At 39.9% G+C, this 17,476-nt stretch overlaps 1 protein-coding gene across 1 annotated transcript; it reads right to left on the bottom strand.

The window, feature by feature from the left end:
- Positions 1-389: 389 nt before the first annotated feature.
- Positions 390-15,273, bottom strand: LOC123046729 (DNA-directed RNA polymerase I subunit 2). The gene is made up of 27 exons (XM_044470155.1): positions 14,930-15,273; positions 14,141-14,214; positions 13,847-13,966; positions 12,764-12,840; positions 12,284-12,347; positions 12,100-12,170; positions 11,107-11,184; positions 10,976-11,021; positions 9,987-10,167; positions 9,842-9,894; positions 9,687-9,763; positions 9,479-9,596; positions 8,842-8,926; positions 7,071-7,183; positions 6,607-6,734; positions 6,451-6,530; positions 6,040-6,281; positions 5,771-5,935; positions 5,523-5,687; positions 5,336-5,410; positions 4,212-4,315; positions 4,057-4,132; positions 3,085-3,207; positions 2,829-2,972; positions 2,211-2,423; positions 1,269-1,520; positions 390-1,141 (listed from the first exon to the last, which is right to left on the bottom strand). The coding sequence occupies exons 1-27, from the start codon at positions 15,126-15,128 to the stop codon at positions 701-703; spliced, it is 3,564 nt and encodes a 1,187-aa protein (XP_044326090.1). The 5' UTR covers positions 15,129-15,273; the 3' UTR covers positions 390-700.
- Positions 15,274-17,476: the final 2,203 nt, after the last annotated feature.

The following is a 17,476-nucleotide window of genomic DNA, read 5'->3' as shown; positions in this document are numbered from 1 at the left end:
TATGCCTTCTAAACCCAGCCCAAGGGAATACCAAAAATGCTGCAGAGTATTGGTTTTAGGCCCCAATAACACTTTCCTATATGATAATTTTGTCATTGAACATTTGCTTGTCTCTAAGCAACTTCTTTTTTTATTCATTTTGATGACAAGTATTTTCGGATGGAGGAGTACGAATTGCCTGGTGAAGTTCTACCAAGAAAAATTTCTACGGACACACTACCGGAACCGGAGGTCCAATGCGACTTTGAAACCTCCAGGACCAGGACTCCTAGAACACCAGGAACAAGGCAGCAGCACGACCAGGCCATCCTGTCTGTCACAGTGAGATCCAAGCGGAACATGTATATAAATTCAAAAAATCTGCCACTTTAGTTACGGAATGAATACAATGCAACTCGAAATCACCCTTCTACTTCTTCGCCCTTTTCATATGTGCCCGAATAGTGCTGCTGGTTCTGTTTTGATACTGAGTAACAACTGACTATGTCAGATACGGAGTACTACAAAGCAAAGAATGTATACTTCAAACTATCCATTGGATGTTTTTTTATACAACAATACAACGCGCAAAATCTGCCCCTCTAAACAAGATCCAAAAATGGGACGACATAGATACTATTTTTCCACTTAACTAAGCAGAATATTCTGCACCGCGCCACGCCACGGCTAGATGCATATGCTTCTCCTTTCCTTGTTCCTGCTAGCAAGATTCGTTGCTCGGAGGAGCTTCTCTCCTGTTGCTGAGCCGTAGATCCAACTTTATGTTCATAGCCGCCAGCTCGGCCGCCAGATACCTGAAGACGTACGGCATCGCCACCGTCTCCATCCCTTTGTTTGTCTGGCAGGCCTGGCACGCAAAGTTCTTCGCGGGCCTCACCGTGTTGAGGCCCAGCATGTGGCGCTTGGATTTCTTCTGCGTGTCCGAATTTATTACCGTCGCCGACAGGAGACTCCCGCAAAGGGAGCACACGTCCGCCACGTGATAGTCCGAGCAGGTATGGAGCCTGTCGTGCAAGAGATATGAAGCGCCGTGAGCAAGGAGCGCGTCACGCTCCATCTCACCGAACCGAATCCCTCCGCCGTGTTTCCTTCCTCCTATTGGCTGTTTCGTTACTTGGTCTATACGACCTGTGGTGCGAACCTACAAAAAAATAGCACGTCAGTGACAGTCTACAAAAGGAATGGCAACGAAACCGTTATGAAGGTAAACACTTGTCAGGTTATGCTTGAGAACCATGTGTTATTTTCAGTATAAAACAGTTGCACACCTGAAATTTGTCTGAGACCATATGACGAAGGCGTTGGTAGTAAACAGGTCCAATGAAAATCTCAAATTGAAGCTCGGTGCCAAAAAGCCCACTGTACAGGACCTCGGTTCCATGATGATTAAATCCATAAGATGCTAGCATGGGACCTAGTTCATCCACAATAGAATCATATTTACAACGATTTTCACCGTCCTCTTTGACTGAGCTTGCAAAAGGTGTGGCATCAATGAACTTCCCATGTGCACTTCCAGCCTATGGAGAGACAAATGTCAGTCACTGAAGGTGCAAAGACGCATTCTCTACTAAAATAGTCAAGCTAACATGTTATCCATCATTATACGAAGTTTATTCTTAGACAAAAAGTAATCCCAGCATCAGATATGTACTTCTCTTAATAATCTATCAGAAATCAGAACAACGATTTTGTAGGACATGTGAATTTTCTTACTGGCAACGACGAAATTTATTTCGAAGTGTTTCAATGTGTCAAAGTAAGTAGGGGCATTTTCACAGCAAAACAAGGGCCTGATTAGAAACAACCCATCACCCCAAATATTAATACGGTTATTTCTGCATTGATGCAATTTCGAGTTTGGTGGCACAGAAGCATTACTCTTCTTTAGGGAACTCCAAATAGATGAAAAGCTAAAGTTGCCACAAAGTGATAAAACACAAGGCCTGCAGGGATACATAATAATTCAAAGCACCAAACATGCCAAGCATTATCATTATAGAAGGTACATCAATACACCAAACTCATTCTATAGTTTTGTGCGTATCAGGAGGGGAATAATTTAGATATGAAAAGCAAAGCTTACGTGGCATCAGTTCTACTTGATTTTAGCAATTCATTTTCCCTATGGATTAACCCAGTTGTTATTTATTTAAACATGCAATACGATATTGGGTTATCTCAATCTAAGAACACAAAGCAAATATCACCTTTGCTGCTATGGACTCTATAAGCATTGCAATTGTCATTCTTGAAGGAAAAGCATGAGGATTAATGATGAGATCTGGTCTCATGCCGGTATTTGCAGAGAACGGCATATCAATGTCAGGCCACAACTGTGAACAAACTCCCTTTTGCCCATGTCTACTGCTGAACTTGTCACCAATTATAGGATTCCTCTTGCGACGCAGACGAATATTTACCTGATAAACACATAAAGGAGAAAAGCACGCGAGATAAGAAAAAACAACTCTGAACACTTCTCAGAAACTATTTTCATGTAAGCATTTGAGAAATTCAATGTACAAAATACTACTCCCTCCGATCCATAATAAGTGTCGCAATTTTGAACTAAGGTTGAACTAACCTTAGTTCAAAACTGCGACGCTTGTTTTGGATCAGAGGGAGTACTGAAGTTCATTGGTTCATAAGAAGTCATAGGTTTTAAGTGGTCTGGAGAAATTAAGAGTTTTTCCTCTTGTAGCATTTAAGCATACACAAAGTGCCACTGTCATACAAGCGTTTGAGAAATCCATTGGTTTACAAAATCTAATCCTAGAAATAATTTAAGCAACAGCTTTTTTAACTTGAGGTGGAGGTGCACTCACCTTCTGCAGGGAACCTTTTGAATTTGTTCCGTTGAGAGCAACATAGTCAATAACTGCTGGCTCTGTCCCCTTTAGTCTGACTGGCCTTATTGCACCGGTGAGTGTATTATAGATACTGTAGTACTGCTCATATGGAACTACTGTCTGTTCACAGAAAATACATCTCAGAGTAAGGACAATACCATAAGAAGAAACTTGACCACTTCTCCTTCCTCTTGAAACGGGAAAGACTTAATTCATACAAATAGATCATTACCTCTCCAACCCGAGGAAGGCCATCTGAATCAATTACATTGTTCGTGTCCCTCGAAAGAGGGCTTTTGGCAAAGATTTCTGGGACATTTTCTGTCCTTTTTGCTGACAAGTCAATGCACTCTGTCTGCAGGAAGAGTTCGCAGAAAAGTACTTACAAAATTTTGAGAAGTCAAGGCTCATACTTTCGAATTCTCCTACGATCTATTTGTATATGCAATTAAAATAGCATTAAATAATCTCAATGTAGCTCATCTAAATATAAATATACAACAAGATACACTGTGTATGCTAAGAAAACTACAATTGTTCTTAGTGAAAATAAGGTGTATACAACATGTACAATTTCAAGTTCTACACGTTTCACACTGAAAATAAGGTGGAATAAGAGTACAGCACTTATGTTCTAGTTTTTCAGAGTCTAGAAGATGAAATGAGAGTGGTAATTTTGTTCCACTTTCTTCAGAGTTTACTGTATGATGTCTAAAATTTGGAGTTCATTCTATGTTACTTCAAAGGAGACAAATCTGATAAATTACCAGAGAAAGAAGGAAAACCAAAGGACAAACGCTACTATTCACAGCAAACTGATCGTTTGTGATTCTTCAAACACATGACGAATCTGAGGTTGTAATTATAGAAGGGAGCCAGACAAACATTCCACAGAGAAAATCAGAATTTTTCTTATGTATATAGCGGCACAACTAAAGTAGACTTTGTTAGTGGACTACTCATATGTTGCCAGAGAGAACCATTGACTGGTCATAGAAAAAAAAAAGACTACATCCCATACATTGCGAAAGGTGGGGAAAGCAAAAACTGCCTACAGCTGTTTAGGCTCTATAAAGCATGCTTTGAGACTCCATAGATATTGTATGAAAGAAAAGGTTCTAAACTAGACAGCACGAATTTATGCATGACTAGTGAAGTTCTTGTAGATAAAAGAACAGCTCACAGCCTCACAGGCCATAATTACCTGGAAGATATCTCCACGGAACATCCCACGGTCAACGGCTGATTTATTTAAAATCATGGCATCCTCCATGTCATAACTAGATTACAAGAACAATTTATCATGTCCAGAAAATTTTCACAAATAATCATACTGCCGTAGCATGATAGAAGGCTTACCCTGTATATGATAGCACCGCAACAATGGCATTTGTTCCTGATGGAAATTCATCCATATGATATTTTTTATATGTAGCTGTTCGAACAATTGGTGACTGAGGAGTCTGCAAGCCAAGAAAGATGGTTTATAAGGAGACAATAGTTTACAACAAGTGGTGTTAATTGTGTATGCAGGGAAGGGGCAGGGGAGCAGACGAAGTGTAAGCAAGAGAAAAATTAATAGAGTTACTCGGAAATCTATCCTATTGTAATAATAGAGATAGATAGATGACATCATATTGGTAGAGCGGCGCGTGAAGGCTGTGTGTGTTCATGCTTAATTTTCCTTTTTTAGCTCTTTCATGGCAAATTCTCAATCACAAAGAGATGAACCTTCTGTCATCCATGGAAAATATTAACCCTTCAACTTGGTCTCAAGAAATCCCGACAAAACTTAATTCTGTATTTCAACAACGAGCCACTTGAGGAGCTCCGAAGTCTGAGTGATTTTTACTCTACCTACTTTTACCAACTATTTCATACTCCCTCCGTTCCCAAATATTTGTCTTTCTAGACATTTCAAATGGTAACAATATACGGATGTATGTAGACATATTTTAGAGTGTAGATTCACTCATTTTGCTTCATATGTAGTACAACAACAACAACAACAAAGCCTTTAGTCCCAAACAAGTTGGGGTAGGCTAGAGGTGAAACCCATAAGATCTCGCAACCAACTTTGCTTCATATGTAGTCATTTGTTGAAATCTCTAGAAAGACAAATATTTGGGAACAGAGGGAGTATATTTTAAGAAAACTATTGAAGGCTTTAGAAAGGCACTGGATCACCAAATTCTGCTGGGGCCTGGATGAGATACAGTTGGTGCGGATACATGACCAAATATTACGTTATGCACTAGAGTAATAAACAGCCAAATTATAGCTCTACCTAGTGACATCTGATAACTGTCTGCTACAAATTCACAAAACCCAGGCTTTAGATGTATGCTCATAGGCAGTTCAAATTATCAATTCCTTAAGAAACATATAAAGCTGATTAAGCAAGTATAATACATGTATAAAATTTAAACAAAGACAACTCATGAATGCACTGGTCATTTGAATATGAAACAGGCAAAACAAACCTGTAGATGGAATGCCTTGACATCTGTACGATATTTTAAAGCTTGGCCACAAAAACCCATAGTTTGCTTTGCCATCTACAGAGAATAGGCAGGAGGATTAGTCAGTCCAAAAGAGAAGAGCCTCGCCCTTATTTAATCATTATGCATGATCAATTGATCATCACATAGGCAATATAAGACTATTGACCTGGCATTGGTACATGTTCCGAGGACTTTGGTTGTGATCAGACCAAGGAGTCAGATTTGCAACTACACTGAGAATGGCAGTAGGGTGAATTTCTTCATGTGTCGCAGGAAACTCCTTTTTTCTCCCACCGTCCCCACCATCAGGACATCGTATCTCCATAAATGCCTAAAATATAATTAAAAATCAGTTCTCATAATATTAGTGGCAAGTGAACTGATATGAGATTGAAAGAATTGATCAAAGGAGACCTGTTCAAATGGTCCAATAAGCTCAATACGTGGCTCTCCATCAGGTAGGCTAACCAGATTTTTCACTGGTCGAACAAATCTTGCAGGACTTGTAAAAAGATAGAGCCCAGGATAAGCCCCACCAAGACTTAAGGGAACATAGCCCACTTCTAAATCCTCCGGAGTCTAATGCAGAATTTGGAACATGATCCTCTGAGTTAGTGCTTTACAACAAAATATGTCGCTCACATGAAAAAACAAAAAAACTACAAATATGTAAGAGAACAAACCGCTGGGTGTGCCAGTAGCTTTAATCTTCGAAGATAGTTAACTACTTCCTCAATCTTAGCAGAAGCAATAGAACCGACAATGCATCCATCCAAATGGACATGTAGGATCTCCGGGGGACCAGTATGCTCCATCTTCGGCAACAACGGGATCATTCCACCACGAACCAATTCAACTAAAAGCTTATCCTTTATTTTCTGAAAATCTTTAATTGCCCCTTCTGAGTTGTAGCAGGATGAAATACCTGGAAGTACCGACGATTAACTAATGGTAAAAAGTATAATACGCTGACATTCTTAGCAGCACTACTCCCAATCCCAAGAAGCTTTGCACACGCATGCATCATGTTGGCAAAGACAACAGAGAAGATAAAAAATTCAATCCAAAAGAATGACAACTTGTGAATATCTTACGGCATATGGAAGTCATATGGTTCAGTAAGCCACAAGGCTCTCCATCCGGTGTATGAACTGGACACAGGAAACCCCAGGACCTACATAGAAATTCTCAGAACAAGCAATGTTGGATGCAAGAAAACAATAATATAATAACGTGTGAGGATCACATACTCTGGAAGTAACTTTCTAACAGTTGTTGTACGCATTTTAGCAAAAGAAGAACCCCTATGAACAGAACGAAAATGTGAGATATAGCGATGAAAGTTGAGTCGCTCAGCTTGAATGGTCATCCCTTCTCTCTGAAATTTAACAAAGAAATGCATATTATTTCTCAAAGTGGCATGGAATAAACATATAAACACTGACAACATAAGAACAGAAGCGGCTTGGAAAAGATCGATGCCGTCAGCATTGACATCAAAATTCCAACAGAAAAATGGATCAGAATTCATAATCTTTGTCAAGTACCGTCTTTCTCATAATCAGAAGAAAAGGAATCAATTGCGTCAATAAAATTCCAGGGAAATGATGTCTTACAAGCTAAAACTATTATGTGTCCTATAATAAATGAAGTAAATGAAGTAGGCGCTGCGTTTTCTTTTTAAGCAAAGAAGTAGGCATCCCAAGGGGCACACCTGTGGAAGATCCAACATTGATTGTGAATTCGCTCTGCCAACCTTTATCAAGGTCTCAATAGCTCTGCCTACAGATGTTGTATATTTACTAAGAAATTTCCTAATCTCCAGTGCTGCACAAATCAACACATACGATTAGTGAAACATAAAACATGCCAATGTACTGAAAAAATAACTCAGCTAACAAAATCCAACAACCACATCTCAACCTAAAAACTGGTGCAAAAGGGCCATTAAATGGTGAGTAAATGTAAATATACTAGAGAAATGAACACCAATTGACCCAAATCTGGCCAATTTAGACTGCTTTATTGAGCTAGTTTTTTGTTTGCTGAGTGCAATCATGCTACTTCATTATTCGGTGTTCAGCTTGTCTGGCTTGTGGTATTATCTAACTGGTCAGAATAACCAAAACATACAACAGTGTTCATCTCCTTTAAGCCCTAGGATCCAAATCCAAAGTACATCACCATGTCGGCACACATCCTTAACAATATTTTATAAGCTGGGGCCATTTCACAATTTTAGTGCATGCATTAGTGATTTATAAATTGCGATCTGTCCTAATTAAAAAATGCCCCGCCTACACTCACATCCAGATTCCCCGGCCTTCCAAAATAGGACTTCTCGATACCACTGAAAAGGTACATGATAAAATTGTCGATTTGGTCTATAAAGCAGCTACCAATTGACTAAAAGGAAGATTCTCTTCTCCATACCAATCATATTTCAACAGAAGGGATAAAAGAGTGAAGACAGAATTCACATGCTTGTGTTACCCTGAAGTTATCTCCATGGCATTTTATATACTCACGAGAAATAGTATTAGATTATCTCTCAATAACTTGAAGCTAACTAGAGATCCTCATTACAGAGTTCAAGCAAGCATCACCATGAGATCTTGAACTGAATATACTTAAACAATTCAAGGATATGCAACACACCCTCCATTCCAACATATAAGGTGTAATTAGTTTTTTCAAAAGTCAAACATGTGCATGTTTGACCAAGTTTCTAGAAAAATATATCAATATCTACAATACCAAATTTATATCATTTGATCCATCATGTAAAGTATCTTCGTAGTTTATCTATTAGTTGCAGATGTTGATGTTTTATTCTCTAATCTTTGTCAAACATACAAATGTTTGACTTGCACAAAAATTGATACACCTTATATTCTTTAATGGAGGGAGTATTATTTATAGCTGTGAGTGCAAATTCCAGTTGCTATCCCAGCCCTCTGAAATGGTTATTTTCGTGGTCCGGTTAAACATTATTCTAGATATTGGTCAATGAATTGTGTGGTTTCACCTCAGAGCACAACTCCAGAGAATTAGGATACTTGCAGCAGATCACACTTCCCTTAAGAGAGCTAGTTGGGCGAGTGTGTCAGGCAAGGTGTGCTTGTTATTGCATGATCATTAATGCATCAGTAGAAAATTCATTGTACTCCTCTGAAAAAGAACCGAAAGAAGAATCTCGGAAATGAACCAAACTAAATTAAGTGCACACAACACATGCTTCATATCGTAACCAGTAAATAAAATAAATTTATAATTCAAAAAATGTTTCATATATCAACCTATATATTATCACGACAGGATCTTGATATTCCAAGAGATCAAAATAACTATGGTACACTTCTACACAGATCCAAGTGTTATGGAACCATACGATCAGCAATTAGATCCTCATGTGGAAAAAAATTGCAGGCATATACACATAAACTAATGCTTTTTGGTATAAAACTTGAGTAGAATAAACATACAGTTATTGAGTTGAAAGCTTTTATTCTTCGTAATCTCTTCCATAATTAAACGCTTAGACTTTTGCAACCAATCTTGAATCCTATCCTGCAGATATAAAAGAAAACTTCAAGAAATATGGGAGATAGAAGAATCAAAAATTGCCCCAAGGAATTAATGGCACTAACATCAACATAAGACACACCAAAACAACAACATAAATCATGTGTAACACTTTTGTGTTGTATAAAAGTGTTGTTATGGGCATGTGAGACGCAAGTATGGACCTCTAAACTCTGGTAAATATGGTTTTGCTCCTCCTCTTAATGAAGGATGTGCAAAATATGCTTGTTTGCACCTTCTGAGAAAAAAATTCCAGTCTATTTTCTCAATATTGTATTTATATAAGGAGCGATGTTGAAATAAATTCAACATCACGGTAGACAAATAAAATACCCTTGCAAATGTGGAGTGACGAAGAAGAATAAAATAGGAATTTAGAACATCGTAACGGTGCACTGTTATACTCCCTCTGTCCCATAATATAAGAGCGTTTTTTACACTAGTGTAGTGTCCGAAAGGCTCTTATATTATGGGACGGAGGGAGTAGTTCTATAGAACCGCTTTTCCAAAAGAAATAAACAAGGGAAGCTCCGTAACCTTAAGAAAAACTGTGATCAGGTGCCCAGGCAAGAGTGCTTCTTGGAATTGAAGTGCGTCAGGATTATCAGGTGACGTAGTTTGATCAACAAGAGCATAAAGTTTCTGCAGCATAAATCTAATGCAAGAAAAAGAAAGAAACACACGTGGTTAAAAGTAATCGAAAGGACAGAAATTTCATGATATGGTAACAAAAAAATTAACTCACATTAAAAGATTAAACTTTGCGTGGTTGTCATTTTGCAGGTGCACGAGAATATAGTCCTTGATAACCGCCTCAGCAACCTAAACAGTGTGGAATGGCCAAAGTGAAGAAAGATCCAAATATTAACACATGCAAACAAAAACAAAGAAAACACTCACGGTTTCATAATCATCTTTTTCAAAACCTTCCATTGCAGACCGAAAGTACTTGCCTGCATTTGAGAGATCATTAACGATGTCAACAAATAAGAGGGCTTGAAGATACTATAATGCAAAATAAATATATCAAACTACCAAAAAGTACCAATATGCACTAAGCATTGCGTGCGCGTGAAAAGGGACAGAGCTCTGACTTCGTCAAGAATTATTTGTGTCCTTTCACCAATTAGCTGAGTGCTGACAACTCCCTTTCCTCTTTCACGTTTATCACTGTAGCAGCATGTCAGGCTTGCAAATATTTCCCGGTCACTTGTATCAATAAGGGCCTGCATTGGTAGATCCAAAATCCAGTAAAGGCAGTGTACTTGGAACCAATGGTAAGGATACTGAGAACGTACCCTGGATATATTATCTATAAGATAAAAGCATGATCATTTGATAACCCAGTAAAAAGCTAAATACTAATACAAAAGGGGCACAGTACCTATTTAAACCAAAGGATACTTAGCTTTGCAAAAGATGAGGATGGAACTATTAAAATAAGCTGAATAGTGACTTTACAGCATAGAATTAGTTCATGATGTTAAGAATCATTAATAGAACACAGCTTAACAAAATGGAACACAGCAAATGTCCAACATTCTAAGTACTTTCAGGACTCCTTTGATTGAAAGGATTTTCATAGGAATTTTGGAGGATTAGAATCCTTAGGAATTTTTCCTATGTTGGTTGTTTGATTCATAGGATTGAATCCTATAGGAGTTTTTCCTAAGGATTTCTTTGTACTACTTCCCATAGGATTTCTATAGTACCCACTCAAACCTCTTCGAAAGAATCCTTTGTTTTAACTACGATGCAATCAAACAACCCAAAATCCTGTAGGATTGAGATGACCACGCCATTCCAATCATATGTTTTTTCTATTTCCGTGTTTCTAGAATCCTGCGAATCAAAGAGGCCCTCAACGTAATACAATGCCTGTCCCGGGGATCTACGATGAAGAAATGGAGATGAAAGTAAACAGATGTTGTTTTTACTCACATAAACCATGGCACTGTACACAAAATGAACGTTGATGGATTATAATTCTAGTTATGAAATGGTAAGCATCAGCAAATGATGATAGTATTCTACCTTGAGAACAATCCCAACTGGAAGGAGAATTTCTCTGCCTGCAAACCTATTTTGACCACAAATTCAAAAAGGTCAATTTGGGGGAAAAACCTTCCTCCTCTTCGACTCGCTATGTACCAACACAAACTTACCAAAACCCTAGCCTTGCACTTCCATTTTGTAGGTAATACAACTTTACAGTCACGCTGGACTGGTCGTGATGAACACATCTGTTGGAGGGAAAATAAATGGCAATATCAAGTAACACAGTAAAAGCATACAGAAGAAACTTGATGCTTAATATAGACACCTCATCCATCCGAGGTTCCTGCTTAATATACAGAAAACCAGACAAAAGATCTTTTTATCTCTTCAGTGTCCAATTTTTTTAATAAGTGCCCAACCCTGGTTAAAACGAGGTTTTAGAAAAACAAAGATATGTAAGAGAAGGTGGAGGGACTTTAAGTCAGTAAAACCAAGGCCCTGTCCAGTATTTTGTCCCCACCATCCCATTAGCGCTTACTAGTGCTTGTGTACAAGAGAAGCTGAAACAAAACTTGGTGACAACTTTCCAGCAAACTTTCCGAGTTCTAAACCATACCATCTCAATGGTGGAAACTATGAACAAAGTTATTGTATAGTGGTATCTCACAGTGAATCCATACATTTCTGCTGCCACATGTCAGCTTAAGGTGATGCTCATCCTATAATCCCTAATTCAAATGACAGCTTGAAACTTTAAAGTTATAAAGTATAAAGCATCTCAAAAAAGAACAGGGTGCAGGTTTTGCATCCAGCTGGTCTGGACACGAAAAGGTAGATTTTGAAGAAAATATCAGGCAGAAATCATGTCCATTTCCCATTAAGTGGCAAACAACCGAAGATACCATGGTCTCAAGTTGATAACATCACCCCTATTTCTTTCCAGTGCAGTGATGGACTCCCAAACTATAATGTGATCCAGATATAAGAGATGTCAAGCTGTTTCCAATCATTATCCAGTTCTGTGTGCAATATACAGTTATATTGTAGTAATGGACAGCTTATTTGTATTTTAATGCTTTAAAGTTAGTCTGCCGTGACCATCTAGTATAAGCAGAAAGTATATAAGCAGTTGGAAACTTAAAGAAGCAAGCAGACAATACCTCATCACCACTGCTTTGTCAGTGTATCCCGCACCACGTTTAATAAAAGCACCACGGACCATGCCCATAGGCTGAAAATTGACATAGCAAATTCCTCATCAGAAATGATGTTGTCTACTTTTTTTTATCTAACAAATAGTAGCCTACTGATATAAAGCTCCAAGCAATGGTGTGCCTGCCTTACATAATTACGCTTCTGTAAAATAAGAATTCGGATAAGTCTCTCCAAGCCACCACTTATAAAGTACCTAAAAGAAAATAGAACATGCATCAGAATAGTGAAATAATAAAAAGAGGGAACAATATGAACAGCATAATTCAGGACCAACAAAGAAGTATGAATAGTTTGACACTGTACTAAATACCGAAATCATTTTTATTTACCACAAGTACGATGCTATTAGAAAAAATTATAAGCCTTGGAACGGTGCAAAGATGAGAACACAACTTCAACAAAGTTGAAGAGTTCCATTTGGTAGTGCAGTTGCCTGCCCCAGAGAAGAAGTATAAAACACACTAGTGCATGCAGTCCGTACAATATCTTATTATTTGATTTTCAAACAAGCCAAAGATGACAGGTAGAGGAAGGAGTTGACAACACAGAAAAGAGAATGTAAACTGAAAGGGGAAAGTAAATGAACATGCAAGTACATAACAAACTCACCCGCCCATTTCTGTGGCCTCTTCACCGTGGTAGATCAATTTACGTGGATCAGCGCCTCTTAGGTGGCAAAGTTTTGACTGGAATAGCAAGAGCATAAAGTTCAGGGAAAAGAATCAATGAATGCACACAGAGGTTGAAACAAAATAATTTAGCACCCATAAATAAATAGTTAAAAAGATATTAAGCAACAACAACAGTTCTTTACACTGGCATAAAGAAGTAGTATATATACTACCTACATAAACCTTATACACTCCCAAACTACAGCTACATACTCCCTTTACACTAGATATTTGTGCACGATACGTGGGTGTAATTACACCAGTTGTAAGACAAATAACTCCTAATTTTATACTATTGTACAGTATGCTATTTTTCATCTGTCTGAAGAATAAGATAAATGCATAACAGTTGTCACAAGAACCCACAACAACAAAGCCTTTTAGTCACAAACAAGTAGGGGTAGGCTATAGTTGAAAGCCATAACATCTCGAAACCTAGTCAAGGTTCTGGCACGTGGATGATCAGAGCTTACTTCAAATGAGACAACATAACAAACTTCACGGCATAACGTGGACATTTTAATCACTTGCGACCAACTGAGCTTATAATATAGTAATGGCTATTTTGAGGCGTATTTAAGGTCAAATGTTGGGAGGAACTCCTGACTTGCTAGTTCGGTTTGCAACTGTTGAACTTATGTGGGACCATATGTGGGATCATAGAAGGCCAAGCTCAAAAAGACACACAATGCACACTGATATGTTGACCGCAGTACGATAGACGAAGTAGACCATAGAAGGCCAAGCTCAAAAAGACACACAATGCATACTGACATGTTGACCGCAGTACAATAGACGAAGTACCAAAGCAACTTGAATTCATATTCGAAAGAAGTTCTCAAGGTATGATCTTCAAGTCACAAAATATATATTATTGGTCTAATTTATGGTCAAAGTTTGATTTAAGAATGTGTGCGCGCTTTATTCATTGGAATGGAGGGAGTACCAAGAGCAAAAGAAATTACTTCAGCACATGAATCAAAAAGTGAAATTAGAAGAGTAGTCAAGAATAGGTAACAACCATCAACATAATCGGCAAATGACCAAAATTGAAGGTTTGTCTGATTGGCGCCCCATCATTAAATTGGAAGACAGCCTCCACTTTGAATTCGCCACCATATGAAATTCTACCTTGCCTGCACTGCTCCGACAAAATGAAAATGGGAAAAATGAGTCAGACCTACAAACACCAGTATACATTTACAAAGTAAACTCCAATAACATAGCAAATCAGTACGGACTATGATATATGCATATGTGTCAATGCTTAAGATAAAAATGGATAAAATATTGCGAGGAAAGGAAATATATAAACCTCTTGCGGGTAGAGCGGTTGTTCCAACCGACCATCCTTCATCGGTGGGAGCACATGACCCTTCTCTAAGGACAGTACAGACAATTGTTAAGGAGAAGACACAAGGAGAGCATTAACCATGCTGTTTTATGCATCATTCACTGTAATATCCAAGTATCCATTAATTTAGCATGCCTTATAAACTGTACTGGAAATTAATTGGTTTCATGGTAATTAAGTATCCGCGTCCAAAGAAGCAATAGACGAAAGCTTAATGTGTACTTTAGTAGTTCTGAGTTGGCACCAAGTACTATTTAGAATGACTCTCCGAGTTCTTATCCTAAAGCTCCCTCCGTCCGAAAAAACTTGTCCCTCAAATGGATGTATCTAGCACAAAGTTAGTGCGAGATACATCCATTTGAGGAACAAGCTTGGGACAAACTTTTTCGGACGGAGGAAGTATTAACTTAGCTACAGTCCACTGGGGTGGGTAACAAATGCAAATCCACATAAAAAAAGGGGGGCTGCGGCCAGAAATACTGGTGTCGTGCTCCAGAAAATCTACCACTATGTCTTTTTGTTCACTTCCTGCTCTGAATACAGATGAAAGTGACTGTGTCCTGCAACAGCTGCTAACCAGGCAAGCAACGGGAAATTGGACACTGATAGCGGGTACTACTTGCTCCAAGTCGCGATTGCTAAAATCCTATAGCTAACATAGCAAGTGCAATGACGAACAAAGCATAAATCCGTAAAATAAACATTTTTCTGGGCGAGTGAAAACAAAACGAAGTGAAGCACAAAGGATATTTCTGAGGGTAGCGTTGGAGGAGGGGTCGGTGATCTCCATGGGGCGGATGGAGAGGAGCATCTTGTCGAGCCCCTCGTCGAGGAAGTAGTCGAACGACTCGATGTGCGGCCGGTACAGCTCCCGCAGCGTCGCGTAGTCCTCCTCCTTACCCGCCGCCGCCGCCGCGGCGGCGGACGATTTCCCGGCCGCCGTCTGCATGCCCGTAGGAGGGATACGGTGCGCTGGGGTATGGCACGAAGAAGTAGGGCTCCGACGAGTGGCGGCGGCGTTCGGCTTTCGGCGGGAAGGGTAAAACCCTAGAGAGGGAGGGGAGAGGGGAGGAGGCGGCGGGCGCGTGGGGGTTTAAGGCTGCAGAGAAGAAGACCCACGAGTCCACCGGCGCGTATTGGTTTTTCATAAAACCGGGCCCAATCTAATCTAAGCTGCAGAACACACACCGCTTTTTTTTATCCAAAATGATAAATGCCCCACGTTTGGCACTTATCAATTTGGTCCAAACGCGAATCAACCTGTGGTTGAGTTGGTTAGGTGTACAGTGATATCCCCAACCCACCAGGGTTCAAATCCTGGTGCTCGCATTATTTCTGGATTTATTTTAGGATTTCCGGCGATGCGCTTTCAGTGGGAGGAGACGCTCCCGTCGACGACGAGGCGCCTATGGTGACTTCATAAATCTCAAGATGATATCTCGGAGGTGCTCATAAGGGTAGGGTGTGTGTGTGCGCGTTCATAGGGGTGAGTGTATGCGCGTGTATATGAGCGCTTGTGTCTGTACCAATGCTCAAAAAATTTGGTCCAAACGCAGTTATTTACGTTTATTTTGCGTGCACGAATCTTGCAGCTATTTCCTGAGTTAAGCGTCGCATCATCATGCTCGCACGAACGGCCTCTCGCACGATCGCCACCTCGCGGTTATTTCAACACGAATATGTTTTAATCATCCAATTGCCTTCACTTCTCATCCACCCCGCATTCTACTTCATTTTCTCCATCTTTGTGGCAGTTGGGGCGACGCAGAGGCGATTCCATGGCGACTCTCCGGCGAAACCGCGTCAGAAGTGTCACATAGGCCGGCTCCCGTCATCGGGAGTCCATGCAGCCGCTGCATTGCCGGGAAACTTTGAAGCCGCGCATATGTTTTAATCATATGCGCCACCTCGCGGTTATTTCAACACGAATATGTTTTAATCATCCAGTTGCCTTCACTTCTCATCCACCCCGCATTCTACTTCATTTTTCCCATCTTTGTGGCAGTTGGGGCGACGCAGAGGCGATTCCATGGCGACTCTCCGGCGAAACCGCGTCAGAAGTGTCACGTAGGCCGGCTCCCGTCGTCGGGAGTCCATGCAGCCGCTGCATCGCCGGGAAACTTTGAAGCCGCGCAAGGTAACCGTGAACCCCTCGATGCTTCCCCATTTCTTCTTTGTGCTCCGGTGGCAGTTTCATGGCGAATCCGTGGTGCAATGGTACGGGATCTCGTTTCCTGTCACCGGGGAGTCGCTGCCGCATAGATAGGTTCGTCACGGAGTTGGCATTCCACCCGCGGAAAGCTCCACCCGCAGTGTCGCGCGAACACTCACTTTCTCCATATTGCTCCTTTGTTTTTCCGTGTTGGTTCCTTGACGAATCCACGACAGAATGGTACGGGCGGCCGGTTACGGTCGCCGGGGGGAGGGCAGTCCCTGCAGTGTAGCTAGCCTAGCCTCGTCGTTGAAGTTTATGACAGTGTAAATCTACAGACACAGCGCATGCTTTGTTCAGTTTGTATGAGCCCTATATTTAAATTGCTTTTTTTGGTGCAAACATTCGATTGAGATTTCATAGAAAACTGTTTTTGATCGTCACAATTGGTACAAGAACATGGCATTTTTCTTTTAGTCACATCCCATCTAATTGTCATGTTACTAAATGCAAACATGGCGACTTCCTCTGAATTGGTACCTGAACACTTTGTCATGTTGCTTAGGTAGAACATGGCAACTTCCTCCTAACCACAACCACTTACTTGTCATGTTTCTGTAGAAAAATATGACAACTATCTTTGTGCCAGAACCTGGAACATATACTCATTGCCATACTTCTGATTGAAAACATGGCAACTTTGTCTAAACCACATAACCATCACTAGCCATGCTACTGAATATAATCATGGCATCTTTCTCTATTTTTCCAACACTTGACATGTTGTTTTCAACTAAATTACCATGTTATTTACTAGTCTTGGGCATGCCACATTACCTGCATTTTTGTTGTAATTTAGAGATTCCTTGCAATTTTTGTATAAGAACATGGCAACTTTTGCTCAACTACAACTCATCAGTTTGACTTCTTACTCACTACACACATGGCAACTCTCCCTGTGCCATAAGCTGAACACTTGTCGTACTCCTTTCATAAGAACATGGCAAATTTTTTAAACTGCAACCGATCATTTTTTTCATACTACTGAATAATAATCATGGCAACTTTCTCTGGACCAGGATCCATCAACTACCATGCCACTGAATATGAACATGGCAACTTTGGCAACTCTCCATGTGCCATAA

The sequence above is a fragment of the Triticum aestivum genome, chromosome 1A, assembly GCF_018294505.1.
Source record: "Triticum aestivum cultivar Chinese Spring chromosome 1A, IWGSC CS RefSeq v2.1, whole genome shotgun sequence".
NCBI classification, from domain to species: domain Eukaryota; kingdom Viridiplantae; phylum Streptophyta; class Magnoliopsida; order Poales; family Poaceae; genus Triticum; species Triticum aestivum.
The sequence above is the reverse complement of the archived record's forward strand: the minus strand, read 5'-3'. Positions and strand labels throughout refer to the sequence as shown.

Excerpts from the sequence above, each read along its gene's own strand:
- LOC123046729 (XM_044470155.1), bottom strand. The coding sequence starts at position 15,128 with ATGCAGACGGCGGCCGGGAAATCGTCCGCCGCCGCGGCGGCGGCGGCG. Across the intron at positions 13,967-14,140 it reads AACCGCTCTACCCGCAAGAG|TGCAGGCAAGGTAGAATTTC; the intron begins GTTTATATATTT and ends TTGTCGGAGCAG. Across the intron at positions 5,411-5,522 it reads GGAACATGTACCAATGCCAG|ATGGCAAAGCAAACTATGGG; the intron begins GTCAATAGTCTT and ends TATTCTCTGTAG.